The 27,985-nt window shown below is 40.4% G+C and overlaps 1 protein-coding gene and 1 long non-coding RNA gene across 3 annotated transcripts; both read right to left on the bottom strand.

Moving 5' to 3' along the window:
- LOC112494355 lies at window positions 1-2,759 on the bottom strand. Its single transcript, XR_003059679.1, has 5 exons — window positions 2,731-2,759; window positions 1,894-2,280; window positions 1,540-1,765; window positions 1,176-1,397; window positions 1-1,090 (listed from the first exon to the last, which is right to left on the bottom strand). It is a non-coding gene; the product is annotated as an uncharacterized LOC112494355 (long non-coding RNA).
- Window positions 2,760-3,537: 778 nt separating this feature from the next.
- On the bottom strand, window positions 3,538-26,737 carry LOC107267706. Of its 2 annotated transcripts, none has more exons than XM_015739706.2 (4): window positions 26,334-26,737; window positions 11,327-12,128; window positions 6,182-6,545; window positions 3,538-6,084 (listed from the first exon to the last, which is right to left on the bottom strand). In XM_015739706.2, the coding sequence occupies exons 2-4, from the start codon at window positions 11,547-11,549 to the stop codon at window positions 4,770-4,772; spliced, it is 1,902 nt and encodes a 633-aa protein (XP_015595192.1). In that variant the 5' UTR covers window positions 11,550-12,128; window positions 26,334-26,737; the 3' UTR covers window positions 3,538-4,769. The 2 variants fall into 2 exon arrangements, with proteins under 2 accessions (XP_015595192.1, XP_015595191.1); XM_015739705.2 differs by lacking the exon at window positions 26,334-26,737 and adding an exon at window positions 19,991-20,349.
- Window positions 26,738-27,985: the final 1,248 nt, after the last annotated feature.

The following is a 27,985-nucleotide window of genomic DNA, read 5'->3' as shown; positions in this document are numbered from 1 at the left end:
TATATATATACTGATACAGAAGATTTTTCATTCCCGTGGTAAAGTTCCCATCGCTCTCCGAATATCGCTCGTCTTTAACGCAATCTTCCAGCAAGTAGATCGTGTCAAAAGATTCCATCTTCTTGCGAACGACTGGATTCGCAAAGTCGAGGAAAATTTGCGACGCGAGATAGATGCTATGGAAACATACATAAAACATTGGATAACGAGAAAGAGATTGGTCGGTGTAAATAATTCAAGAGAGTCCGAAAGCACAAATCTTAGAAAAGAAAATTTGACAAAAAACCTCTGCAATTGACATTCCGTTCATTTACATTGACAGACAGTAATATTAATATAGAATATTTTTGGTAACTTCATTAATCTATAACACGTGTCATGCGTGTAAAGGTGAATCTCTATAAATGATTTTATACATATGGAAAACTGTCCTAGCGAATAGTTACTAGCGGTATATCTAGCTGTGAGCGATGTATGTCGTGCATGAAACTCCTATCAGGTTCCAGCATAGATTTCTCCAGTGTTACCAATTGTAGGATTCTTATATAGTAAGTATAGAGGAATAATTAGTAACGGTAGATATTAAGAATTAATCAATTGCGCTTGAGAGATGACATTAAACTCAGGATTTGGACGAGTAAGATATACGTTGGACTAGTGACATTCAATAGTGGGTCTTACAGTGACATTTCAAACCGTGTGAGAAATCGTTTCAAGGATCAAGGTAACCATCGGGCCCAATTTCACTAGAAAAATTACATCCAACAATTGTATAAAGTTTAGGTATACAACAGTTACTGTTTGCTTTAGATTGATCGAACAATAATAAAAGTCCTTATCATTTATCTTTGTCTCTATCGAGCAATGTGAATCCGTAAGTGAGCCGTAAACTCCTTACGGCCGCTCGACAGCCGTGAACGCGGCTAATGGGCCGAATGGCCGTCGCGGCCGGCTTAATGATCAAGTTCGATTTCTCTTGGCATCATAACTCGCACACGGTGAAAACTTTATGGGAATCTATCCAAAAATTTGCCAGGAGTGTCTCCGGCCGATGACGCAGTCGAATCAAATTCAAAGAGTAGTAGAAGCACTGAAAAAAATGCATTATATCCACACATATATATATATGACATACTCATGCATAAAATTGCGAATATAAAATAATAAAGTCCCACCTGACATTTTTGTTCATTTAATCTGTTATGGGACTCACGGGTAAGTTTTATGAAGAATAAAAAGAATCCATGGTATAAGTATCCTGGTGTCTCCCTGTATGGGACTGTAAGTCGTGAGTCCCAAGCTGATCGTACTTGCAGTATGTATGCCTGGGGTACCGAGTTCGAGCTCTGCCTACGAGGGGCCCGACTGGGACCGACATCCACGTACTGCGGTGGGACCTTGTTTCGTGACCCACATAAAGCAAGGCCGTTAACACTCACGATACACTCGTATGGGCTGGGTCTATACTACCGAGTATGGGGTCCTGCGTAGCCATGGATATCACCATAGAGAATTAAATAGTTGGAACTATATAGATACCATGCAACACGCGAGGCTCTCCGTGTAGCAGTACCACGTATGGGATCCTCGGACTGGACAAGGTATATGTATACCCCCATAGCTGTGTTTTACATTTAAATAATCAACAGGGCCGGCAGTCTTCATGGGGGTCCAGTTCTTCCTTCCTGAATCCCATGTAGACTCTCATGATAAAAATTCCCTGTAATCTTCTCATTGATCTCCGAATCTTCTTTATTTCATATACCTTTAAAAATGTCTCCGCGTTAAACCAAAACAAAAAGTCATAGTGCATTTTGACTTTTGATTTATATGATTATTTAACATACTTTGTCATTGATATTCAGTGTATATAGAAAATCTAAAAGTCATTACCTTTTAGAACTGGATCGATGAACTTGGTTTCGTGATGCTGTCATTCATACTGACAATGACAATGACAATGAACTCTGGTGTACGCCCTCGAGGAAGAATGTCAGAGTTGGCGGCCCTGGGCCCTACTCTTCGCTGGGACTTGCGTACTTACGTACCTTACGTATGTGAGAGCCTTAGTAGGCCACACAGAGCTGCTCTAACACAACAGAGACACGCATATACTCTCTTCTCTCTCTTCATTCCTCCCTTGTCCTCGATCACAAAGACACACGCAGGAAACATTATCATATCCACGCTCCGCCATGCTGCGAGTACCGAGTCAACTTCCAGTCGGGCATCCTTGTTCCCTGGCGATGCCTTGATCTTGACTCGGTGCACGGCCTACGGCTATATAGATATACTACACTGCGGACACGCTGCATATATATATATACATAGAATTGCTATTCTCTTGTTCTTTATAACCGCCTATTCACCGCTCTCCACTCTCGCGTAATCCAACCCAACATCGGTACAAACTCCGGGTACTTAGACTCTCTCGCGTCGCTGTCTTTTTGCATATAGATTTTAATATTTGTCATGTTTTATAGGATTTCCTGATCAACTAGCTAGTTCGTTAACGAGGATGATTCCTGGATTTCTTTTTATTGAGCAATTTTAATTAATTGAGAGAAACTTACGAGGATTACTGTTATGCCGGGAGGGAGATTTAATTGTAGTGTAAAGATAATGTAGTATCGGTTGCAATGAAAGCGGTAAAAACAGTCTAGAAATTATGAGACTATTTGGTAATATTATCATATGATTTAGTGTATGCTATTGAATTCAGTTACTCACGGAGCTTCGTGCTGAGTTTGAGAGGCGGTGCCAGCGCCATCTTGTAGTGGAAAAGTAGTTTGAATTGAAACTAGTGATGGCGCCACCATAGCGATTCCCGTTGACGGCTTATACAAATATTTGGAGCATGGCAAGTGTCGTTATTTTCAATTTCACGGAAAGAATTTACACGTTTTTTGTAGCAATTGCTAACTGAATACACAGACGGAACCGCGATATATAAATCTGTCTAGTGTATTGCATAAATTTGCGGGAAACGTTAATGATTAACAGGAATTCGCCGATAGTCAGTGATAACGCGTAATAAAAAGTAATAAATCGTGGATTGTCAATTGAAAATTCAAAGAATGTCTGATATTAGTTCAATTGTCTGTTTTGGCGAATCAAAAGGAAAAAAAATAAACTGTACCAGCACGGATACGTAATGACAATAATACCAAAGGTTAATATCACAAAGAAAGCAATAGTCCCTCCTAAGAGTGTTTTAAAACATGAAAGAGAAGGAAAAGGGGCAAGGGTTGTTTGCGTGATGTCGAGGGTAGTATCGATTGACCTAAATCTTAGGAATGAACTTTGAACTCGCAAACTTCGACTATTTCCCCAAGTGCACGCGATGTCCCGTTATCCCGTGCATCCAGCGATCCACCTACACTGCACGTAAGGAATTAAAAAGAAAAACCTTGAGGAAGGATAACGACCCAGGAAACATAGAGAGATAAGTGGTGATCATTGTTATTCTTTGATCAATGATAGGAACACAGAAAAAAACAATTAACAGTCTTATATATTAATAAAAACACAATAGAATTTACAGAGTATTCAATATATTTTGTTTCATTTTGTTTTTACAATCCTCGCGTTTACTCGAAAGCGCGAGCGTGTACGCTTTTTTTATTTTTGATTGTGCTACAGAAACGTCTTTGAAATAAAATTGTCCGTTACGTACTTCATCATCTTTATTCGTTGACCACGATTTTATTAGCGCGAATTTGCGAATTGCGATTCCTTCGCTATGCGTCTTGCCAATGGACGCCAGGATCGCGATTACACCTTTGAGGATTCGAGTACGATTCCATTTGGGACCCTACTCAATGGCAATTCTATGTATAATCTCTTGGGCATAAGGCCCAGCAACTGTCTAACCTTCAGTCGCTCTGTGCTTAATAGCGTGGCGTGGGCGTTACTTAAAGGGGGATCAAGGTACGCTCAGCTGAATTATAAATTAAGGCGAATACACAATTTGCCCGTAGTTTGTGCATGCGTGCGTGCAGATAAAATCGACCCGTAAGTAAATTCTGAGGTCTAGGGGACTGCCTTCGCATTAAAAGGCACAGATAGATGGCCTCTAGAAACAGATTTTACTTGTGGATAGACTATACCTTGTGCACCGTACTATACTACACTTATATACAGAGTGATTAAATTCAAACGTAACAGCCAGATGGTGCCATATAAATGATGGCACTTGTTATATTTGACTGGTACGTTTGAAATGGATAACCTTGTGTGTGTGTAAATATATATATATATATATATATATATAGATTTGTATGTATCGACTAATAATGGACGTTTCAAATATACTCGACGCTTTCAGAGTATCCTCAACTTTATAGACTGCGTATAAAGTCTCTTTTCACGCTCCACAGTTTTATTTTTATAGACTATACAGAAGTCTTAAAAGTTCACTTCAAGAAGATTCTATACAGTGTTTGTCTGATATTAATTTTATGCTTAAAGGCCCCGTGTTTCTATTCGACATCCGCCTGACAAAGGGCCGCCATATTTACAGTGTGGATAACACGCGATGTGAACTCCCAGAGTTCGGCACCTTTTCTTTTTTTCTTTATTTTTCACGTTTTGAACGATCTACGCACCTGCGTGATTCTAGAGAGGTGAGTTTTTCCTATGCTAGTACCTACATAGTATATTGTCTCATCCTCCATTCGTATTGACCTATTGATTTATCGATCGATTGATCTATTTCTTTTGTATACAATTCCATTTGCTTCTTTTCCCGTTTTAGACGCTTTAGAGGGTTACACGGTGACACCTTGTTGGGCTAATAGCTGCTTTCTCTGATGAAGACTTGGCGACTCCTCGTGAACTTCTAAGGTGGACTTGGTTATGGATGAGTCAAAGGACTTTGATGTCTTAAGATTGTTCAGTGCCTTGAGACAGGTGCTCGTGGATATCTCCAAGGACTTGGAACTCTTTAGAGAAGCGTTAGCAAGTTTCCTAATAGTTTCCGAAATTGGGCACATTATGAAATCCTTATCCTTATCGCGTCTCCTGCGATTGTCTTCGGAGGCAACAGCAGAATCGAGTTCACACAAAGCTTCCTGTATGTCCTGTAACTCTTTCTGGTCCAGGGCCTTCCGGTCCGGAGTCTTCGAATTGCCCAGCATGTTCTCCACTTTCTCTCTCGTCCTTAAACTTTTTGTCTCAATACTCTCAACCTTCTCCAAAGGATCCTTAGGTTCCTCTTGACTGAGTAAGGACTTGGGTGGTGCCTCGACGTAGCCGCTCTCGTCGCTGTCGGCTTCCTCATCAAGGGAATCCAACCGGAAGAACTCATCCTCCTCTAGGATCTCTGCCTCGGCCTTCTTCGAAATATATTTTTCACACCTGGCGCCTTCTAATCTTCTTTCCTGACTGTTCTCTAATCTTCTAGGACTCTCACCCCTCGGTCTATAATCAACGACCTCGTCAACGCCGAAGTCTTCTCCCTCTTCGAAGTCGAAGACATTCGACCTGACCTCCTCTTCCTCCTCTTCCAATTCTTCTTCCTCTTCCTCCTCGTCGGTCCTGATCAAGAACCTTTTACGGTTTGTCGAGCTACTCAGAAACTTCGGACTTCCGGTGCAGGTCATAAAGTTCGGCGAACCTTCAGAATTCCTCCTAAGTCCCGTAGCACCAGGACGCAGTACCTCGTCCGAGAAGAAGACTCTCCTAGGACTCCTGACCTCTGACTCCCTGACAGGATGAGCATCCTCAGCTCCTGGCGCCCTCTCCTCGCTATTGGCTGTACTGGCCGTTTCACAACCGCTCGATATGCTACCATTCTCATCAGAAGACTCTCCAGAGGTACGATTCAACGCATCCACTAGACGAGCTATCCTCCAGTCTTCCTGCTCCTGCCAGCTGCGAGCGACGTTCTCCAGGGTACGCAGTTCCTCCAGAAGACGTTGCTGCTCTATCTCTTCAGCCACAGAGTCCTCCTCGATGGCCGACAGTTTTGGTGCACTCTTCGACCTTTCCAAGGGTGGTCTGTAATTCTGCCCTCCGGTACTCAACAGGATCTTTCTCCTTGGCAGCGACGGATTCTCATACACGGCATTGGCCAGCGAGAGTCTAACGGAAGCCAATCAAAGAAGAGAAAAGAAAAGGTAATAAAAAAGATCATGAAAAATTATATGAAAAATCATCTACCAAACAAATATATTAATACCTGGCATTCTGTCTAGAGACTTTGTCACGTCTGAATTCCAACAACGCCTGCTGTAACCTGGTGTTCAAGATGGACGCCAGTCTCCTGGCAGTCGACTCCTTGAAGCAAAGCGCAGCGTGGCACCTCAGTTCCGGTCTCAACCTACGTCCCTCGTGTCTGTAAACCCAGACGAATAGTCTAGGATGTGAAGCAGGAGCCGTGCAATACGTCACTCTGTGTGCCCAATATTCAGTCAGGCCATGATCCTTGGTGGTGGCAGTGAGTCCGCCATTTGTGATAGTGAGTCTCATAGTGACGTCAGGTCGACTGCTGCTCACATAATTCCTCCATAAAGTGGACACAGGCTTCTCCACGCATCCATCTCCTGGAACGACAACAATCATCCAACATCAATATTCCGTCTTGTCAATTAAATTAATTAATTAATTTTTAACGCTTTCATAAACGTTAATCATTAATTAAAATGCGCAATAACTTCGTTCATAGCGCCGACCAAAGTGTTTTACCCAAAGGAGCATCATCAAGCTTCTCCTTCTCTCGTTTGACTTTATATAACCTCACTACGTCATTTATATATTAAGCGTCCAAAACTATCGGCGTCACGACTCTTCGGTGCCGCATAACGCTCCGTTCTGGAATTCGATTCCGCAAGTCCCATTCCGTCAGGCAGGGATCGCCTTACCAATTTAGAGATACAGGAAGTGATAGTACAGTTAGTTAGAGACACGAAGAAGGCGCAGGTACAGAAGTAGCTACAGACAGTGTTGGTCGGTCGACGTCGACCACCCTTAAGGCGAAGGCGACGCCTTAAGGCTGCCGGCGCTCCTCGACGACCATATTGCAACGTGCGAGACGCAATTTCAAAACGGAATAGCAATGGGACAAAAGTTTATGAGGTACAGCAAGAGTTCAGATTTGATAAACGAATGTCGATGCTCTGACGTCAGCGGGAGGACTGCTTTGAATTCTAACACGCAAGTGCGCGACAAGAGAACGCGATTCTCGCGTACAAAAAAGTTTCCTGAACATTCTCGAGCGAGAATGTATATACGTATAAGCGCCGTGGAAAAATGTTTTACTCGAAAACAAACGTTTACTTTGTAACCTATGACACGTTTGGCGATAGATTTTATCCTTGAGGAATTCTTTCTCGGACTGTACCTTCTAGGCTTAGTTATGGATCTAGCAACTTTGTTGAAACTATAGAAATCTTCTGGCGACTCGTAAAAACAATGGCTGAAGGTCTGCGTATCTAAAAATGCCGCCTACGCTTGAATTACTATCAGCAATTTGTTATTTCACCACTGCGTCGTTTGGCTGATGGATTGGCAGGGAAATACTATACATATTTATATATTTAAAAATGCTCGATATTGCACCTGTTATTCGTACTGCGGTTCCTGATGTATTGAGAGATTAGCTGATATCAAGTGTTTTTGTTGATATCGTCAAATTTATTTTTCCAAGCTACACTATATATGGACGTACGGGATTCCTGTACCGGAAATCATATTAATCCGGGCACTTGTAATTTTTTAAAGTCACTCGCGACATTGACGGACGATACGAATCTTAAGATTTTGCGATTTTTTAAATCAAAATTCATATCTATCAGCCGTCACTGATTTACAGGTGAATAATTACAGGTGAATAAATAATGTAGAGTTACATCTGCGTTTGTCAGAAGCCACAAAGATTATTTTTATTGGAGATAAAAATTAACTGGAGCACTCGTGACGGCAATCTCACGATAAATGGTGTCCATATGACGAGATGAATTTATTGTGAAAAAGCAAGAACTTCGCCGCCCTTACCGAAGGCAATTCGAAACCAGGAAGAAGTCAGGTTATGGACGCGGAAGAAAACTTGTTTTTTTTTTTCCCATCTGGAAAGTTACTGGAAGTATCGACAGTCGGTAATAAAGAAAATAACAGACTGTGATGTCGGCAACTGGATAATAGAAAAATATATCGTCTGTCACGTCGTAACGATACTTTAAGTTAGAGTTAAAGATAATTTTTTTTCCACGAATCTTACTTCTCGTACGTTTCCATTGAAATTTTTTCTAGTGATAAAGAACTTTGCTCCTTTTCACAAAGTCCCCTAGAATCATACCGTCCGCGTATTACCAAAGTATGACAAGCTTCTTGAATTCTGTATCCATCGGAAAAATTTGTCATATCACCTCGACGGAGTTTTCACGTAAGTGTCTATTTTAGGTCATTCAAATAATTGGCACCTGCCTATCTAAAGGGTGTCACATCCCAGGTGCCAATAGAATTAAATTAATATCGGATTTATTCACGTGGATTAGACCTGCGCATGAGTATGGTAAATGCAGATTAGAAAAAAAAAAAAATTGCGAAATTTTTCAATATATCATCAAAGACCAGTATTCGTATTTTTATTGGCAAAGATCCAGCCACGTGTTTGCTTGTGAGAATCTACTGAGAAATTCTATTTTAATCCTTCTCTTTTATTTTTCCTCTCTTTTTTCTTTTTTACCAAGAAAATCCCACTGATAATTACCCAGTGTATTTCTACGGTATATCTGATCTTCGAGCGACCCGTTAATTATCTTTGTCGGCGGAACGCATGCGGAAATTATTTTTTTTTAATTTATACAAAAAAATTGTGCTTTGTCAACCGGTCACCCGGTATATTTGCACAAGTTGGCGAGTCACGAAGATGTTTTCAGGTTAGCTAACATTATTGTATATGTTTGTACGTATTACAAATTTTTCTTTGCTTTTTCCTTTTTCAGTCAATTTTATTTACGAGCTCCGATCCTCTTGCTAATTTTGGCATTGCTCTTTCTTCACGATTCACGTTCTCGCGAAATACAAATATCAAAGAAATTTTTTTTGCAAAACTACAAGCTCATATTATTTAATATGAGTATTTTTGCATTCGTCGAAAGTAACTATTACGTAATAAACGGCTTCAACTAATTGAATCCTCTTCTGGCTACGTTATTGATCGCTAGAAATAACGTATGGATTGATTAGAATCGGCGTAAGCCGATAAGAGGCTTATTTTGCGAACATCCGACTTACGGTTACCTCTCGCAAAGACGATTCTACTTTTATCACATATTACGTAAATTCATATATAAGTTTGTCTAATCCCCGGATTTTAGTCTAGTCGGTACAGTCCGGTTATGAATTAATTAAATTTCTTTATCAATATCAATACGTTCATTTTCCACAAAGCGATCGTTATCGGTGATAAAGACGTGATAATTTTTACATTGTCCCATCCGGTTTTATTTCTGCGTAAAATAATTATCGATACAATCAATAACTACGTGAGCTCGAATACGTTTGAAAAAATTTTCGATTAAAATGTTCACATTAGTAATATCTGATTGCCTGATGGAGAAGGAAGAAGGGGCAGTCCCGATAACGTCCCGACATAAACAAGAATCACGATCAAGAAAACAATTCGATTACTATGAAAACACTTGAACGATCTCAAAATAAAAAAGAAATCGTAATTAAAAATATGTTCGATCTAATAATAGAAGTTCCGTAAACTGAATCTTATCGTGAAGTGACCCATTCGTATTTTCATACTTTTAATATCCCTTTATAAATTATCAGTGATAAAGGAACATACGTCACGAAGTTTCCGAGTACTTTGGATCTGGGAAATAATGTAAAACGGTTTGTTACAGTTGTCGCTGGTTCACACTGGCAAGTACTTTCTACTTGATCTCCACGAGAAAGCTAAGCCTCCGAGTATTAAGGTCTGATAGAGGGTCGACACGGAAGAGGAGATTTCAGACCCCCCCCCTCAAAAAAAAAATGAAAACTAATGATTAGTTTAATTTGAAAAAAAAGATCCAGGTAATATAAAAATTTCAATTTTTTTTTTTTTCAAAAAAAATCTTGCACTTGTTTACACAGAATTAAAAGAAGCACCGATATGGACAGCTGACCCAAGGAGTAACCCCCTTCTCGAATTTCCAGTGTCTAGGTGCATCAGGGTCATGATACTCTTGGTCCCAGGGTTACGGTATCGGTTCGCCAGGAAAAAGAAGTTCAGTCGGTAATGTCGTGTCCGAGGATTACATGCTCTCGACCCAGTCTCGATGGCTATGGTATGCAGAGAAAGTAGGAGGTCCGGTAGACCCTGGATACGCCTATGTCCGGTCAATGCACCGAATAAATTTTACATCCTGGGTACCAGAAGAAGTCCAGGTGAAGCTTACGGGCGACCTGAACTTCTCGTTGTTCTCAGTACGTAACTCGGCACGTTTTTCATTCGAAATTCAAAATACGGTTGAACGGCCGTACGAGCGTGCTGCGTTACGCGTTGGAATTTTTCAATCGTCCCGCTAAATATTCCTGCGCACTTCCGGTCCCCCCGGGACGGGATTCGCTGCTCGTGTGCCTCGACTCTAGATTGGCTCCATACGACGTAAGCGTTTGATTAATGGCTTTAATTACCGGTTTGTCCCCAGGCTGAATTATCGACTAGGAGCGTCCCTGCGCCATTATACTCTGCTTGCGCCTTTATTTTTTTGGGCCCAAAACCAAAAAATACCATGATCCAATCACTCGTCTCGGGAAGAACCAACTGGTGACTGGTATCTACATTTTTTTTGTGTTCCCCATTAGCACGAACCAATTTTTTCATGGAGAAAAATACATCACAGACTTGGTCAGAATTATCGGTTCTAGAACTGTCTCGGACCTGTTCGGAACTCGAGGCAGAACAATACTGGAATCCAGCACCCCCTGCCTGTCTGCACTGAGGTGTGCAGCGCTGCGGTTCCAGCTTCCAGCATTGTCTAAAAAATAGTTCCGACCGGAACTATGGTTCCAACATTGAGCACCAGAGAGAACAATCCTGGAACCTGTTCGGAACTCATCGGAAAGTAACACTGTGGCGGTTCCACCTATTTTTTAACCTAGCGCTGCCATAGGTTTGGACTAAGTGGGGCAGAGCTCTAAAATTTTCATCAGGGTACTCAGTTAGCACTGAAATGGCCATCAGCTATAACTCAAAGAACTATTTCGAAAAACTGGAACTCTGTTTTTTTAAATTTAATCAAAGAGATCCCAACTTCGCACGACCATCTGATAGTTGGTATCAATTGATATGGGATGAAAAAAAAAAGAGAGTTGACAGTCTCCTTACCTTTGGCCCAACCAGTGAGCACGTTTCCAAGATAGGCAACCTTGTAGCAAGGATCGTATTCGGTAATGGATGCGTTTCCCCTGTGTCTCCTCCAGAGTCTCCCCAATCCCCTCTTCAAGGACCTGAGGGTCTTGTGTCCAAATTCTTTACTGGTAGAACCAGGCTGACCGGAAGTAGTCCCATCATCGACCGGGGCTGCTACCACGTCTCCCATCATTTTCATAATTCACTGCCCTGCTGTATTACTTATATACTCGAAGCTCGACTATGCCGCGAAATTCAAAATATTTTTTTTTTGATAGACAGTCAATTTTCAAAATTCTTTTTCCCAACTTTTTTTCACTATCTTATATCTTCCTCTATCAGCCGCTTTTCTTTCCTTCTCCTTTCCTCAGGCTAATCCTCCATGTCCTCTTGGGCTATCTTGCCATCGCGAGATCCGCGAACGTTCTACATCGTCAGTCGCGGGAAACTGAATGGCCGAACTGGTGGTCACGCCAAGTTAAGCTCCGTTCACACTGACAACTGCGTAAACGACTCGCCTACTGGCCGTTGACTCTGCACACCTTCCAGTATCATTTACTCCCAACGTGAGGGCGGAGATAGAGAAGGAGAAACGTTATCACGTGACGATGACACTTATCAGTACTTTGTTTACTCTTAGTAACTCGGCACTCTGGTAAACGGTTTTACTAATTCGTCAGAGTACACAACAGTGTGAGCATCTCCAATAAATGCATCAGCCTGTTTGCTTCAATATATTATATCCTCTTGTTTGCCGCTACTCCTCCGATCGAAGATTCTGAAAAAAAAAATTCTCTTTTAATACTCAATCCGATATATCGAAAAATTTTAAATTTCATAATTCCACTTTAATTCTTTTTTCATCGTCTCTCTCGTCACTCTATATACTTCCTCCCCGAGTCCCCGTAAATTTATTTCGCACCTAATAGCCTAATCGTGTTCGTATCGACAGACATTGATAAAGAGGCACCTGTTCGGTGAAAGCCATTCGGTCGAAAATACGTTTTTCCGAACATTTTAATTTTTTATCAATTCCTACGCCAACGAAGGACGCACATAAAAATCGGGCGATAAACGATACAGCTGATTCGCACGTAGCAGCGACGGAAAAAACGTAAATGTCATCACCGTCGGAAAAACCGAGAGAGCATATGTCAAATCTGACAGCTGTCAAACGAGTGAGAGTATCGCGTTAGCGAAGTGGCTTGCGAGAAACAAATGCCTCAAATTGTCCTTTTCCCTATACCCGCCGTTAGAGCGAGAGAGAGGGCCTTATGGGCGTTCGCCTGCGCGAGACAAGGACGGACGTAAAGACGTTGGATACACAAATTTTCTTTATTCCAATGCATCCGTAACCTCGAGAACTTTTGCAAAATTTTTCATTCTCTCCACGCAATCCGCCGCCGTTAAACAACAATCTCGCATCTTAATAAATAAATTTTACGTACATCATCTTCGTCATAAATTCACCGACTACTCGTCCCGTCCTCTTGCGCAAAGCAAGATGGTCCGCTCGCGATAGGCATATCAAGAATTAAAACAAAGACATACGCAGTGAATACATTTAAAATCGCACGCAACCATAGATTTCGAGTACAAGGAAAACCACGGACTGGTGTATATACCTACAAAGGCACAAGTCTTTATCGCCGGTTCACGCCGAGCGGAAATCTCGGTTTCTACCGGAAGCCTTGTGGTCCGTGGGTAACATAGAAGTCCGGCATAACCTTCGTGGCTCTATGGGAATTCTGCGACTGCCTGGTGGATTCTCGGTAAACGCGATAATCCACATCGGTGGAAGTAGATCGTTGGTACTACGAATTCGTTGGTATTAAATGATCACCCGGTACATAAGATTTTTTTCATATTAAAAAAAATTAATCCAAGTTATATGTAGTTTATACATATAGTTTGTATATGATTAAGGGCAGGGGAGGAACCCCCTGACCCGAGTTAAGGGTGCGATGACCTGGGGAAGTGGCCGTGGAGGATCTCCAGTTGTTACGTGCCGATTAACTGAGGAACGATCTCGGTTTAAAGGGACGAGTCAAGGAAAAGGATGAGAGTTATCGGCTATAAGGATCCCGACCAATAAGAATTATTAGTTCTCGAATTTGCCTATTGTCAAAGCAGTTCGTCTTGGGACACCGATCGGGGTGCCTCGATCTGCCTCGCGCTCTCGGGCTGTTTGTTGACAGTTTTTCTAGCCGCGTTTCCTATACGGTACAGGAAGTTCTCGCTTGCGTAGTTCTCGCGTTGCTCTCGCTATATCCAGGAAATCCTATCGATTTTCTGCGTGTGTTTCGGAGGTGCAGTGTTGAGGTGCAGTGTTGTGCAACTGAGTGTCCCCTGGATGCAGTTCTCGGGCTTCGGGGATCAGCCGAACCAGCTCCGGTGAGTACTCTCCCAATATAATAATTGGTGAAGGGATTTCGATTTTATAGCTCCTGTTCGGTCTGCTACGTTCTCGACCAGTTGCTCTCTGTTTCCGGCACTATTTGCCTGGCGCTTAGTCCGACCCTCTATACTTCAACCTGGCGGCCTGACCGGTCGCGCATTTCCGTAACCGTTCGCTCCCGTCCGCGCGTCCAGTTGCATTTGCTGATATCGGACGACCTCAAAATTCAAAAGGCTCCCTTAAGCTACCGTCTTTTCTGATAGGCTCAGTCAGACCTCTCGTTTCTGCGAGGTTCAGACTCTTCCACCTCAACTCCCAGGGCCGTACAGACTCGTCAGTTCCCGATGAAAAAAGAATTGGCTGGCGACCGCCTGGCATGCATGGACCGAAAGGGTGGACGGCCAAAGGTGACGTAGGTTAGTTCTCGGATTTTCGTATCGTGAGATAACACGTCACAACCTATATATTATATTTTATACCAATACCATCCTCTTCGTTCCATACGAAATCGTTAGTTGGAAAGCGCCTTAATGTTTCAGACCTTAACGATTTGACCCCTCGATTATACATATAGGTATTAATTAAAGACTCGTAAACAAGTACCGGTTGTTTAATTAGCGGCACTCCGTGTCGTCGTGCGCTTTACCCTGAGGGACCTGCTTATCCCAGATAAAGTATAGAGAAAAGATGCGGCAGCCGACTGTTGTGTATTTCGATATCTCTGTATACGCAATAAGAGGTATGTAGATAGGGATACAGGGGGACAAGGGATTTCTATACTTCTTTTTTTTTCCTAAGAATACAACAGGACCCAAGGGTCCCAGTATATTTTTTTTCCCCCCCGATAAACCACCATTTTTATAAACAAGGCCACCGCATGACTCTTATATCTCTATTCCGATAGCGACTCGTATGTTTATTTGTCTTCGTCCTCCTCTTTTATGTAGGCAGGTTCAAGGCTCTATCGCATAAGAGCGAACTACATTCCTCACCTTTGCGATTTAATTCCACTGCTTATAGACGCACATTTATAATTACAAGCGTGCATAAGGAGCTCGCTATTGCGCGAAGAGAGGACACGGAACATACAGGGTGTTTCAAAATTACCGTACGCGGACCATATAAAAAAATTTCGTTTTGCAAAATTTCGCGACAAAAATTTGATACAATTTTTTTTATCGAATATCCGTATATATAGATATGGGAAAGAGGTTCAAGCGTCTGGGTAGGTTAGTCTCTTTTTTTTTTTTTTTTTAATTCTTCCCACCTTTAATACCGACACGCAGTGCCGTCTAGTGAATTTGAATTTACGGGGTATTATAGATATAGCGTATATCATATGTATTAACACTTTTCGTTATTGCCTTTATTTACGTACGATTATCATCGCATGTTCGCATGACAACCGTTTAAATCTACCACTTGAGATCTGCGCGTTTAGGAACTGTCAAATTTCTATGTTTATCATTCGTTATTCTACGGAGCCTTTCGAACTCTTTGCTGCTCTGCAATAACGGAGCGCGCAACGAACGATTTTATAGCATTGCGAACGACCCATATTTTCCGATAGGTATTCGTGCAAACGGTACGAGATACGTGAGGACAGTCGTACACGCGCGTCACGTAAATACGGACGGTCAGGTTCGTATAGGTAAATACCACATATCTAGCTATCTATAGGTATATTGCAACTACGTATAAGTAATGGGCGTGTTGCATATTGAAATGCAGAACAAGTACCGTAGAGGTAGTCCATGTCAGCTGCTCCCGTTACTGAAAGTCTAGTATATGTCTTTCTGGATGTCTGTCAGTCTGTCTGTGTATATCGAGTAACAGTGGCTTTTTTTTGACAGCGAAATTAAGTTCGAGAAATAAAAATTTTCTTGTTGCAAATTAATATATACAATATATGGAATATAAAAAAGAAGATGTCTTAAATAATATGAAAAAATTTGAGGTCTATATATATATACATATATTGCAACGTGCATGTGTTTTCTCTCAGGATTGTATGCTAAAACGTTCCGTTGTCGGCAGCCATTCCTGATGACGTGCTGCCTGAGAAAAATGGCGTCGAGCCACTCTTGACACGTCCTGCCTTTATTGTAAGAATTTTCCTCCGAGACAATTTCGCTCGTTGCGGGCAGCCTTCACGTCTATATAGGCTAGCACGGCATAACACGGCTGCTCCATATGAAAGCGGCGAAAGTTTCCAGAAGTCAATGGCCTGCTACACCAACTGTGTCCGTGGCTCGTTAATGCCGCCATTTTTCTCGGCATTTATCTCAGCCCCATTATCAAATTGCTATATATCCCAAAGTTACCCCCAATACCCCGGACAAAGGTATATTGTCAAATTTCTGTGAATTGGACTATTTAGATTTTTTTTCTTTTTTTTTTTTTTTTCAAATTTCGCGCCAATACCCAGAAGCAACAAGTTGCGGCTCAACGCGAAAAAAAGTTTGGCGGTTACGGCCCAGTTACACGTACTGGTAGAAAGTCGTCAAGATCTCAGGATGTGGTTCCTTTATTTACCGGTATAAGTTTTTTTATCACTGACTTCGTATCAGCCATACATATACGTATACGAAGCTCGAGAACGTCGGAGTCCGTATAAACAAGATGATTTTATTAGAAGGATGAATGTTTATAGATATATTTCCCTTAGCCGTGACAGCTGGCCGTTGCTGTTTTCGAGGACTATTTTTAAACCACTTTATGCACGGGTAACCATACGACGGACTTTGCAAGGCCTACCCGTCGACCGATCTATTTTAATCCGCCGTTCATTGAATAATTCGCCAATTTAAGCGCGTGTCAAGATTACTTTTCGTTCCTGGTCGTTTTATACTTCGCTCGTACGAGGTCTCCTATACCTGGCGCGTAGCTATGGAGATAACAACGGCCGTTACTTCGTCCCGGCGCATCAACCAGAGGTTCGCGTCAAGTCCAACTCGAATGGGGTGTCGCGTCTTTCTCAAGGAAGGAAGTACGGAAACCGTAGACGAGAAGACGTTCTCACGAATACGTCTATCTGGGATCTTGTGCCCCATTATAATTGCCATACCGCATTCACGCTAACTCTCGTTGAATTCGTGTCATTAAGCTTCACGGACGGGACTCTAGTCTCTGCGGTCATGGGTCTCGGTAGCCCGTTGAGACTTCAAGCGCTCTAATGCACCGTCGCATTTCTTCGCATTCAAAAGTCTAATTTCACGGTCGCTTAGACACATCGGCTCGATCACTTTCTAATACGGACTCCGTAGATTAGAAAATATTTTTTCTTTTTTCTTCCTTTTATCAATCCAATCGCACTCTGTGGATATTCTCGTTAAATCGGACTCGACCCGGGAATTTTTTTTTTTTTTTTTTTTATATATATATGCAAATAAGTACATTCACAGAACTTAGCGAACTGATTTGTAATTTGTAATTTTTTTTTTTTTTTTTCCAAGGATCTTAAGATTACGGTCGACGTCTATTTTTTTTTATTTTTTTTTTCTCTACTCGACACCTGACAGGAAAAGTAAATTTCTTTTTTCTTCTCTTCTTTTTTCTTCTTCCTTTATCCTGTCCCTTCTAGCACGTTAGTGGACTCGGTTATACCAGGCCATGTACACCTGACAGGAACGTCTTGTCATTAGGGATGTTCCTCGCGTCCTCCGTATTTCTTTCGCAGAGTAAATCGTTATTCAGTGTACTTAGCCAAAGGCGACGTCACGCGTCGTGACGCCTGCACCCTTTGCGAAATGTCTGACTATCCGGACTACCTACTTGGCACGGAAGGAGACTTCGAGTAAGTTAGAAAGTGCAGAACCGACTGTGGATGGAAGCAACGACTTCCTGGGGAAGTTTAATTTTTTTCTTTTCTTTTCTTATTCGCAACCAACATCATACTTGTATATCCGTAAAGGCTCTTTCACACCGGAAAACGAATGGATAGTTATCGCAGGATATCGCTGCTACCTTTTTGCCACTTTATTTCCACAACTGCACAGGCATTCAGGGAAACAATTACGGGTGGCTGCTTTCACCGATTTTACGATATGCAAATATCCAAACATTATTGTCGGACACTCCACAAATTTTTCTACCCCTCCGTTTCCCAATATATAATTTTTTTTTTTCAAAATTTTCCTCAAAAACTGTATCAACCCGACTCGGTGTATCTTCGCTGAAGTTTCAACTCCATAAATCTTATCCGGTGCACGGGAGGTCGAAACCAACTCAAAGCCTCTCGAGCGTTTCTGCGACTTAGTCATCGCTGATTCATATACGACACGATACTCGACCGCCTCGGTATTTTGCCATTGTAAAAAAAAAAAAAAAATTTAATACAAGAACACACGTTACATTCCTGTATAGCTATACAATTTTAGCGCCCAAGAGAATCGACAAAAAATTTGCATTCGAGTGAAATTCCAAAAAGAAATTAATTAGGGTAAACGAATGATTTTGGACGAGGATAGTGGGTCGTGAGATAAATAATTTGGGTTCTATGTAAAAAGCTATTATGGTTATAACTGAGGTTCATTATGTTACAACCCAATATATATTTGCATATTCCAGCTGTCTTATTTCACTCCAGTATAGGTATACCGAACTTTGGCCGAGTAGCGAGATACAGAGAGCTGGTATAATTCATCGAGATTATACCGGCGGATAAAGTCGTCCGGTATGGAAATTTATCAGATTTCTTCGAAACTCTAAAAATATCATATATAACCTTTTTTTACCTCACTTTTACATCTCGTCCAACCGGTGTCCAAAGCCGGTAAAAAAAAATTAAAATCTATATCGACCAATCGCCACAATTACTTCAGTCAGATATTCTGTACGAGACATTCCCAACTATTCTGTACGTTTTACATGGGGATCATACATCCCCACTGTGAAATCCACTGCCTGTTACTTAACGTTAAGACTGATAGGAGTAAGAGTGCGTCTGGACCGACGTAGGAGAATTGACGTAAGACACTTGGCCAAAATAATAACAAGGTGGGAGTTGGTTAAATAATCGAAACCAACATATGCCCGCTTAGGACTGGTTACGAAGTAATTGAAAAAAGAAAACAGAAAAAATGTGAATTTGTAAAAGAGTCCGACACAGTTATTAATTTAAAAATCAATAAGAAGCTTTTTACGTACGTGCGGGACGTTACGTATGTTTAAAATTGCAAATAATCATAATAACAGGTCGAATAAGTTCGTCAAATAAAAAATTTGACGTCACGTGGTTTACATATAAAATTAGTAGAGAACCGTTAACCACGAGTCCGATTAGGAAAATGGTGTATGGACGTGAATTTTTTTTTCTTTTTTTTTTTTTTTTTATTAAGTTTTCAAAATATTTCTTATCCTCGGATTGTCGGAACTTATCACGATCTCGAGCTATGGTGATTTTTTTTTTTATCTTGCTGTTGTCCACGACAACCCGTAACGCTTTAACGTGCGATGGAAATTTAAAGAGATCCTGAAACGTCGAAATATTGTACAGCGGGAATTGAAAGCTTTGTATATATGGCAAATCACAATGAGAATCGTGTGAAGTCGGGTTGATTTATACACGGTGCTAAGATTCTCTGACAGACGAGCATTACGGCTGACACGGCAGACTGGAGATTTGTGATTGGTCCGGGAGAATGTAAACATTATTTTTGGTTCTATTACATATTCATGTATCCTGGACTATTCTAACGCGTGGATTTCTTTATGCTGAGTATCAAGGGACCCGAGACTTGTAAAACTCGTATTCAAAACCTAGTACGGCGTCTGGGCGCGTCTTTTTTGATTGTGAGAATTTTAAAATTTTTTTTGCATTTTTCAAAATTTTTATCTACCAGTTGTCATTTTTTACGGTTTTTTTTTTCACGCCATTATTTTGCAACTTGCGACAAGGCCAAATGGGAATTCCGCGATCTTATGCCGACCTATGCATATGCTCACGTCGGCTTCCGGCATCATTTACGAGTGTCTAATCATTGGAATGTAGATGTCAGTCTTGTTCTTTTTTTTTTTTTCTTGCGGGGAAATACTAGCTGTTATCAGTAGACACGCATTAAATAGGAATTAAAGAATGAACGCGAGCAAAGTCACGTACTCAAAAAAAGTTTGTTTACATGATGTTTTTTTGAAAAAAAAAAAAAAAAATTTATTATCATTTCATATAAAAAATGCTATTAATTTTTTTCTTACCGATATGACATTGGAATTATTTACGTTGAAAAATCCATATTACCTACCTTGTCTTTGAGATAAGGTCCGAGTTTCATTCGGGACATAAAAAAATCTATTTTCGATCAAAAAAAAAACTCAAAATTCTTGTGAAACTATTCGAGGCACAAGCTAAGGTACACAAACGGGACGAAGTCAGCGCAGAAAATGTATTTTCGTTTTCATAGAAAAAAAATTGCAACAATTCTTCACCATCACCAGACACTCGAAACGATTTCAAATCGAGTAGATTGTTTAAACATTTTATTTTTTGTAAATGCTCTGCATAAGAAACACAACTCTGTATGAAACAGTCTGTAGTCTAAACGAACGATCCTGCGCACGCCGTGTCTGTGCAGCAACTGACTACTGACTACTGAGTTACCAGTGCTAGTGCCGTCTGGCTACCGTCGGGCATTAACTACTGGACTCAGGAGAGTGGAGACGGCCTGGGACGCATGGCCGTCGACACCTGTACCTACGCAGATACTTTCTACACGGTGATTCGAAAGTAACTGAAGGCCTACAGGGTTTTTCAAACGAACAGCACTGCGGCACGGAGATAAATAAAATCATAAAATACCGGGAAGAATTAATTTTTATCAAAATTATTTTAATATTTCACATTCTTCAATCATCCTTTTTCCCCGTTTGTTATCTATGTCGATAACAAAAATTGCATCCGATGCACTTTTTTATCAATACTCCACATACTAAACGACTCTGACTTACGGCAGAAGAGCCTTCGCGTGGTCGCGCTCGTTGAGAAAAAAAATTTTTGAATTAATTCACCGTAATACTTTTATTAGATACGGACCGCTAATCATCGTTCGTAAATTCGATATTTTTCTTAAAATTTTCAACTCACTTTCCACTCCCTATCTCTCATTTTCGAAAGGGGCCTCTTTAATTTGCCACGAAATAGATACTTTTGGGTCAGTTCAGTCTACCGTACAAATCACACATACAGCATACAAATACCTTATGGTCCAATAACAAGTAAAAGTACATTAATCATTTTTTTTTTAATACCTCAAAAAGTATATTTAGAAAAATAGAAAAAAAAAATTATTTCACGATTCGGTCACACGGTCAACACTATATTTTTGCACCATCCTATATTTGACATTATATATATATACTCGGCCATGCGTAACCACGCATGCCGGCGTATATACACATATCTCAGGATTGCGTGAAAACGTTGCGAAAGCTCTGAAACGTGCTGAGGATGTAGTCACGTGAGGTTAGGTTTGGTTCATCAGTAGCTCCTTGGATAACCGACCGGGAAATGCAGATTAAATTATGCGCAATAATCGAGAAAAATTATTTTACGGCAGTGCAGAAAACTTTACACTCTATAGCCGATACCTCCTCGTAATAATGGATAATAATATATCCCATGCACTATAACTCTTCGTGTACCGTAATTTCGTGCTATACGTATACCATATACTGACAACGAAGTAGACTACGATTTCCTTGAGAGGTTCGAGTAAGCTTGCAAATCGAATCCACTAGGGTACCTGGAGCCATCAGTACCAGTTTCTCAACGCGCTGGCAAGCTATTCTGGGAAATCCATTATTAATTATTCTTTAGCGATGGAATCCAATGACAATGGGATATATCGATCCGATTTACGTAATTAGCTATTTCAGGGATCGGCTTTAGGTGGAAAGTCTATATATTTCCGCTGATATGTAAACCTATACGAGTTATCAATGTCACCGTTAGACATATCTGTGTCGTATGATGATCCGATATTAATTTTTTTAAATCCACCTATCGATTAGACTAACTTCGCTAAAATATACATACGTGACGTTCGATCTGATCCATAAATCTTTGAAGAACGTGCGATTGACTTTTTTTAAATTTAACAATCAAGCATTGGTATGTGTTTTAATATACTGTATATATATTTAGTTCACATATGTGGAACACGTAACGGAGGATACACGTATGTCACATATGTGAGAAAACCAAGTGAGCTCTGACTCTGCTAACCTTTCCTGATGAAATTGACCCGAGCTGACAATCAGGCAAATTGGTGAATCCCCCTCATGTGAGGAGGGGGGAGTGGAGGGGCGGGGGGGGGAGTGGGTTAATAGATCTTCTAGGAGCTATAAGAATGTGCAAGGAAGTTCATAGCCGGATACTGAGCGATCAGAGGACTTATCAGTGAAAATATATGCACTTGTCATGAAAATGAATATTGTGTAATTTTTTTTTTTTTTTTAAATATTTTTGTCGCCTCTACATGCTTTTAGGCCATCATAAGATCGCCAGCCTTTGAATATTTACGGGAATAAATTGAGATATGTAAATTGCCGTATGCAAAATTCCAGTTTAAAAAACAGTTTTAGAATTTTTTTTTTTGGTTAACGAGGTAATATATCAAACGCTTTGAAAAACATGTCATTCTTTACTGCCGTTAAAGGTAACAATAGTCTTGCGGTGGTGAACGACGAGATGGATTTTTTTGTTGTTTTCCTTTGGTTTTTCTGGGACGAAAATTATGGAAACTAAGGACAAACAGAGAGAAACGCAGGTTTCTCCTTTCGACTGTTTGCGAATGCTGGACGTTTGGCGATGTTACGTAACGACCATTGGAATTTCGTGTTTGCAAGTTCTAATCGGGTATCGAATTGAGCCGAGGTGGATAAAGAGAAAGAGGAAAAAAAAAATAAATAAAGACACAAGCGAGACAAGAAAATTTTGGCAACGTCAATCCTATTAGAAACGGTCGAATTGCGCAAGTCTTTAGGAGCTTCGTATGAGGTTTTTTTATTTGTAAAAAAAAAAAAAATTGACATATCTCGAGAATTCGATAAAGTTCAAAGAAATAATTATATGCCGGATTTCGTAGTTGTGATAATTTTTGTTGTTGACATTTCGAAAAATCGTTTTTTTATTTCCCCATAAAAAAAATTATTTTTTTTTTTCATAATTCTTTCAATCGAATATACTTCTGTGGCTCTTTAATCTCATTAATGTATATAGACATACCTTTAAGGTTTATCTCCAAGGCGGATTAACCTTAATGATGGGCCAGGCTCTTTAAATATTTCCTTAATACGTCACAAACTCACTGTAAAAATTCACTGCACTCAGGTAACAGAACGACAGGCAATATATTTCATTTAAAAAAAAAGAAAGAGAGAATCTTCGAGTCTTACGTAAGGTTGACTTCAAGGATAACGTCGTTGTCCTGACGAGATATCAACTTTCTGCATAGAAAGGCTAATTGATTTCTCGTTGGAATTTCAGGCAATGGAATATTAATCGTTCATCGGTCAAGGTGGAGCTTATTGGAGTGAAACGAGTTTTGGAGTGAAAAATTTTTAACGTAACTCGAATATCGCGTCAATATTTTTCCATTTTCTTTTGTTTCACTCTTATTACCAGAAAATTATATCCAATACCGAAATGACATAACGATTCGTTGTTTATGTGTTATTTCATCCTGGGAATCGTTATCCTATGAGTTACAATGCAACCTCCCATTAACAATGATAAATTGCACGTGATGGTTATCGTCGGGCAATCGTCGGTGCTCTTACGCAATCCTGCTACGATTTTCCGTGTCATGTATATCCTCGGTATTTTTCCGTCTTTTTGGATAATTTCAACCACGAGCGAATCGCTGGGTAAAATAATTTATCATCGAATCTGTGCATGGTCCTTGATTAAAAATTTGTTTACAGATTGTCACGTCGAAATTGAGTGTTAAATATTTATCAGGGGAAAAAAAAAAGTAATCGTGAAGTGGAAAATTGATATATGTTGTTCCGTGGATATTTAACTCCTAGGACGACTGGGACGACTGGGACGAATTCGAGTGTTGTTTACGCGTCGAACGGATATCAAATGAATTTAATTGTAATTAAGAAAACCAGTTTTTACTGTTGATTCCAGACGTGCTTTTTGTCCTCTTTAGACAAAAATTTGCGTGACTTAACGAATTTTTGGGAAAAAAGGGGGGAAAAAGTCAACTCTGACAATTTTCTTGAAATGGAACTGTCGAAAGGTATCCAAGGGGTAAAAGAGGGTGGGTTGGTAAAAAAAGATGGAAAATATTAAAGAAGGGTGGAAAGCATTGATTCTACCCCTCACCTAACCTCAAAATCAATAATCCTATCTTACTAATGCCTCCAGCAGCAGACGGACTGACATGTGAGTAAAAAATTGAAAGTTTATAAATGATGATAAAAAGATTGTTTACGGCAGCCATTATCGATGCTTTATACGAACGATGTTAATTAATCGTTGAAATGATCAATGAAATGCCTTTAACTGGAATTTTGCCATTTATCATTGTAGCGAATCATCTGCGTATACGATTTTACGTGATCAGACGGTAATTCTATTTTGAGCTTGACCAGATGGATGCCGGGAGGCATTTGAAATTACGAGATTTTCGAAATATTGGAAAAAATTTTCCTCGACCTGTTAGATCGAGCAATTACGTTACGACACACGATAATATAATCGAAGGTAAAGTCTTCGTATAAAGTGCATAAGTTTTTCCACTTAAAATACATGTTTTCAAATAGCAATGAATTCCGTAATTTTTTCAAAGCAGATACCGTAAATAATATTAAAATTCCGTAGTCAGTCCGAATAAACACGGAAATTTCCTCGAGCAAACATCTATTCCATATTGTAATGATTTTTCAGATTTTTCCTATTTTTCGCCCTCGTTTTCGAGTAATGAGAAAATGAAAGTGGCAGTTCACTGCCTGAAGGCATTTAATATGTACTTTCTTATGGGATAAAGATATATATATTCTTAGATAACTGTATTCAGCCCTGAAGTTAGCCTATTCGATTCTTACAGTAAAACTACGTTCAGATCGTTCAGACTGAGTAGCCTGTAGTGCGGGTATAAATTATTTGAATTAAAAAAAAAATAGTTACTGAATATTTCGCTTAATTATAAAAGGTCGTAACAACGGAAATAATTGACCCCGAGATTCGATGATTCCCCGGCATAGTATGAGGCAAACAAGTCATCCGCATAATAAATTGCCCCGAGTATTACTTAATGCGGAAGAAAATTATTTATTTCCGTATGGATGCCTTCAAGGATGACGGATTCCTAATGATGTCGAATTGAATCGAGGTCTTTGGAGGTTGCTACACTGGTGGGTGAAATTACGGTTGTTCAATGTCGATACGTCATTCGGTACCGGCACAATCTTCAGAGAGTATGTTGCCGGCATTGAAATCTCCGTGAACCCAGTATCGTTTTGTTAAACATTTATTTTCCTCCGAAATTGCGTCTCCGGTATCGTACAAGGCATTTTTGACGGATCGAAACACCGCGGCGTTAGTCGTCGAACGGGTTTGAATAAAATTTTTTTAGGTTATGTTTCGTAACTTATGGCTAGCGTTTTTGCAGTTTGGATATATATCTGCTGCAATTCTCATCTGTTTACCTGAAAGTCCAACCTCGTTGTCCATGTACATATTTTAAGAAGCGAGTCTCGTTAAACGTGCAGACTTGGAAATTGCCGGTGTCATTTTCGTTTTTTCATGTCCATCTGTCCAAGAGGACGATCTAAAATGTCCCTTTTTAGATTGTCGGCAAACTTTGTCCTTGACTTTAATGCTCTTCCTTTCTTTTTTTTTTTAACAAGTGTTATGCACTTTATGTATGTGTATATATATGTATATATTGAGATAATGTCCATTTAAAGAGCCGCGATGGTCCTATCTCGATATTGCGGTGTCTTGATTTAAAGTAACAGTGATCGTTCTGGCAGATAGAGTACAGTACTTTATTGCGGGAAGAATACACTAGAGTAAGAGAGAGAGGGACAGAGAAAGAGAAGGGAAGGGAAGAGATAGAGAGAGAGAAAAGAGATAGCGCCTTATACCTTGGGGCGTGGGTCGTTATCGAGTACAGTGCTACCTGGAGCCAACTGGGCTCGATGTGGAACGATAATCGGAATGAAATCTAAAAATACGATATTACAAAGTACTGCTCTGATGAAATTGATGAAAACGTGAGAAAATGGCTTGAGGGGTGGATTGACAACGGAGAGTCAGTTGCGAGAGATAATAAATAAACCAATAAACGAGGCGAAAGAAGCCGAGTATTTTTCCCCAGGTTCGAAAAAGTCACTAGAGTATCAATTTCGAAAAAAGGTTAGGGTTACGTTTTATTCCCACGAAACTAACATACAACATTGTCACTTTAAGACACGCCATGCTTTTTCTCTTCCGCTGCATTTTCAGTGGACCGCAGAACTTCGTGAACTCGTCGCGCAGTAGGAGTGTCCGTACGCGAGGTGAAACGAAAATACCGATTCAATATGGCAGGTGCGGCCATCCCGGTGGCAGAACATCGCAACAAGTAGACTCACCGTGATCCTCATTCTCTGGTACTCTCCCATAAAGTTTTCTAGCCAGATATAGCAGACATCTTTGATTTTGAAAGTGAAGAACTTGTCGTTCTCTCAAGATTTTCCTTCTCGATTAAAAATCATTCGTAAGTCCGGCTCACTGTTCAAACGGCGTGTTTTCACGATCACCTGGTGGAAGCACACCGAATTCGTAAGGAGGCTACGTTCTGTCTCTGCACGTGAAGATACCCAATATTCTCACGTTCACTGCTAACACTACCCACTTGGACACTAGTCAGGATGTCACTAGAACTCTCCAGGGCTCTCGGGAACGACCTGGAGATGCGTGCAACTGACTGAAATCGTGCGTCGGACTCGGCACGGACGGCGGCGTAGCCAACAGCATTCGCCACAGCAACATAACTGGACACCGGTTGGAAGGGGAACTGAACCGAACGAGTGCGAGAAGGGAGGAGGTGCAGGAGAGGGCTTCATGCCCCGAGAGGAGAACGAAAAGTAGGCGTAGGTGGATCCCCATGGGCCCCACTGTTGCCCCTCGATGGGCATACCTCGACTTATACCTGACACTGGGACCCCTCTGTCTCTTTCTTCTTATGGCTCCCCTTTATCCTTGGAAGATTTTTCGTAACGTCCTTTACCTTTCTCGATTAAAATATGTGGGATGCACCACCCACTTTTAGGTTCAGAATATTTGCTACGGGGCCCTACGGACTCTCGATACTTCACTGAGTACCGTTCAGACCCAACAGGGAGACTTTAGAATTTAGTTCTACCGTCTTTTACAACAGTACCTTCGCGCTTAGGATTCTTTATTTATTTTTTCTTTCTTTTCAATTGACACACGACGAATACTTTGTTCTCTTGGATTTAGGTGACTCTTAATTATGAATTTAACGTTGTTGCAGGGAAGATCGCAGTCGTTATGAATAGTACGAATAATTATTTCTGTGAAATAGGAACGTTCAAGTAACTGTCATTCTGCATCGCTGAGTCAATGGATATTTAACGGCGGTGAATTGTATTGTATTATTTTTTTTTTTATAATTCTCCTTGCGTTACTGTATAAGATCCAAAGCGGTAATCATAATCGCACGTTGAATAATTGTCGTTAATTATCGGTAACTGCTGTGCGCCCGGTCACTTGGTATGGAAAAATATGAAAAAGCAAAAAAAGAAGGGTAGTCGCGACCTACGTGGGTCACTTCGGCGACTCGTGCAGTTTTTATATCGCGGCAGACGAGTCTTTCGGAATTTTCTAGACAGACCGATTTGTTGGATGTCAATGATATATAGTTGGAGTCTTCTGAGAAAGATACATAGGATTTAATGAACAAGAAACGTGTAATAATTTAAGATGTTTTTGTCTGTCTTTTCGTACTTGATTATTGTTACTCTTTTCCTTTTTAAACTTCTACCTTCCATTTATTTTGCTTCTTCCTCTTTTTTCTTTGTCTCAAGGATTTGGAAATTCATAACTGATTTGCATTTCTCTTGGATGATCGAGGAATTTACTGTACTCTTATGGCGTGATCACTGAAGGGATTTTCCAAATGAACGTTTCAGAAATAATTATTATACAATGTATGCTAATCATACCCGTAGCTGTAGCGTGTATATATACATACGACTAAATCGAGTAGCATTATGCCGCA

Source organism: Cephus cinctus, unplaced genomic scaffold (genome assembly GCF_000341935.2).
Source record: "Cephus cinctus unplaced genomic scaffold, Ccin1 Ccin1_scaffold0448, whole genome shotgun sequence".
Classification (NCBI taxonomy): Eukaryota; Metazoa; Arthropoda; class Insecta; order Hymenoptera; family Cephidae; genus Cephus; species Cephus cinctus.
The sequence above is the reverse complement of the archived record's forward strand: the minus strand, read 5'-3'. Positions and strand labels throughout refer to the sequence as shown.

What these genes read in the sequence shown, in the direction of transcription:
- LOC107267706 (XM_015739706.2), bottom strand. Translation starts at nt 11,549, where the DNA reads ATGAAAATGATGGGAGACGTGGTAGCAGCCCCGGTCGATGATGGGACT. An exon ending in GCTCACTGGTTGGGCCAAAG is followed by an intron (nt 6,546 to 11,326) that starts GTAAGGAGACTG and finishes TTGTCGTTCCAG; the next exon opens with GAGATGGATGCGTGGAGAAG. An exon ending in GTCTCTAGACAGAATGCCAG is followed by an intron (nt 6,085 to 6,181) that starts GTATTAATATAT and finishes GGCTTCCGTTAG; the next exon opens with ACTCTCGCTGGCCAATGCCG.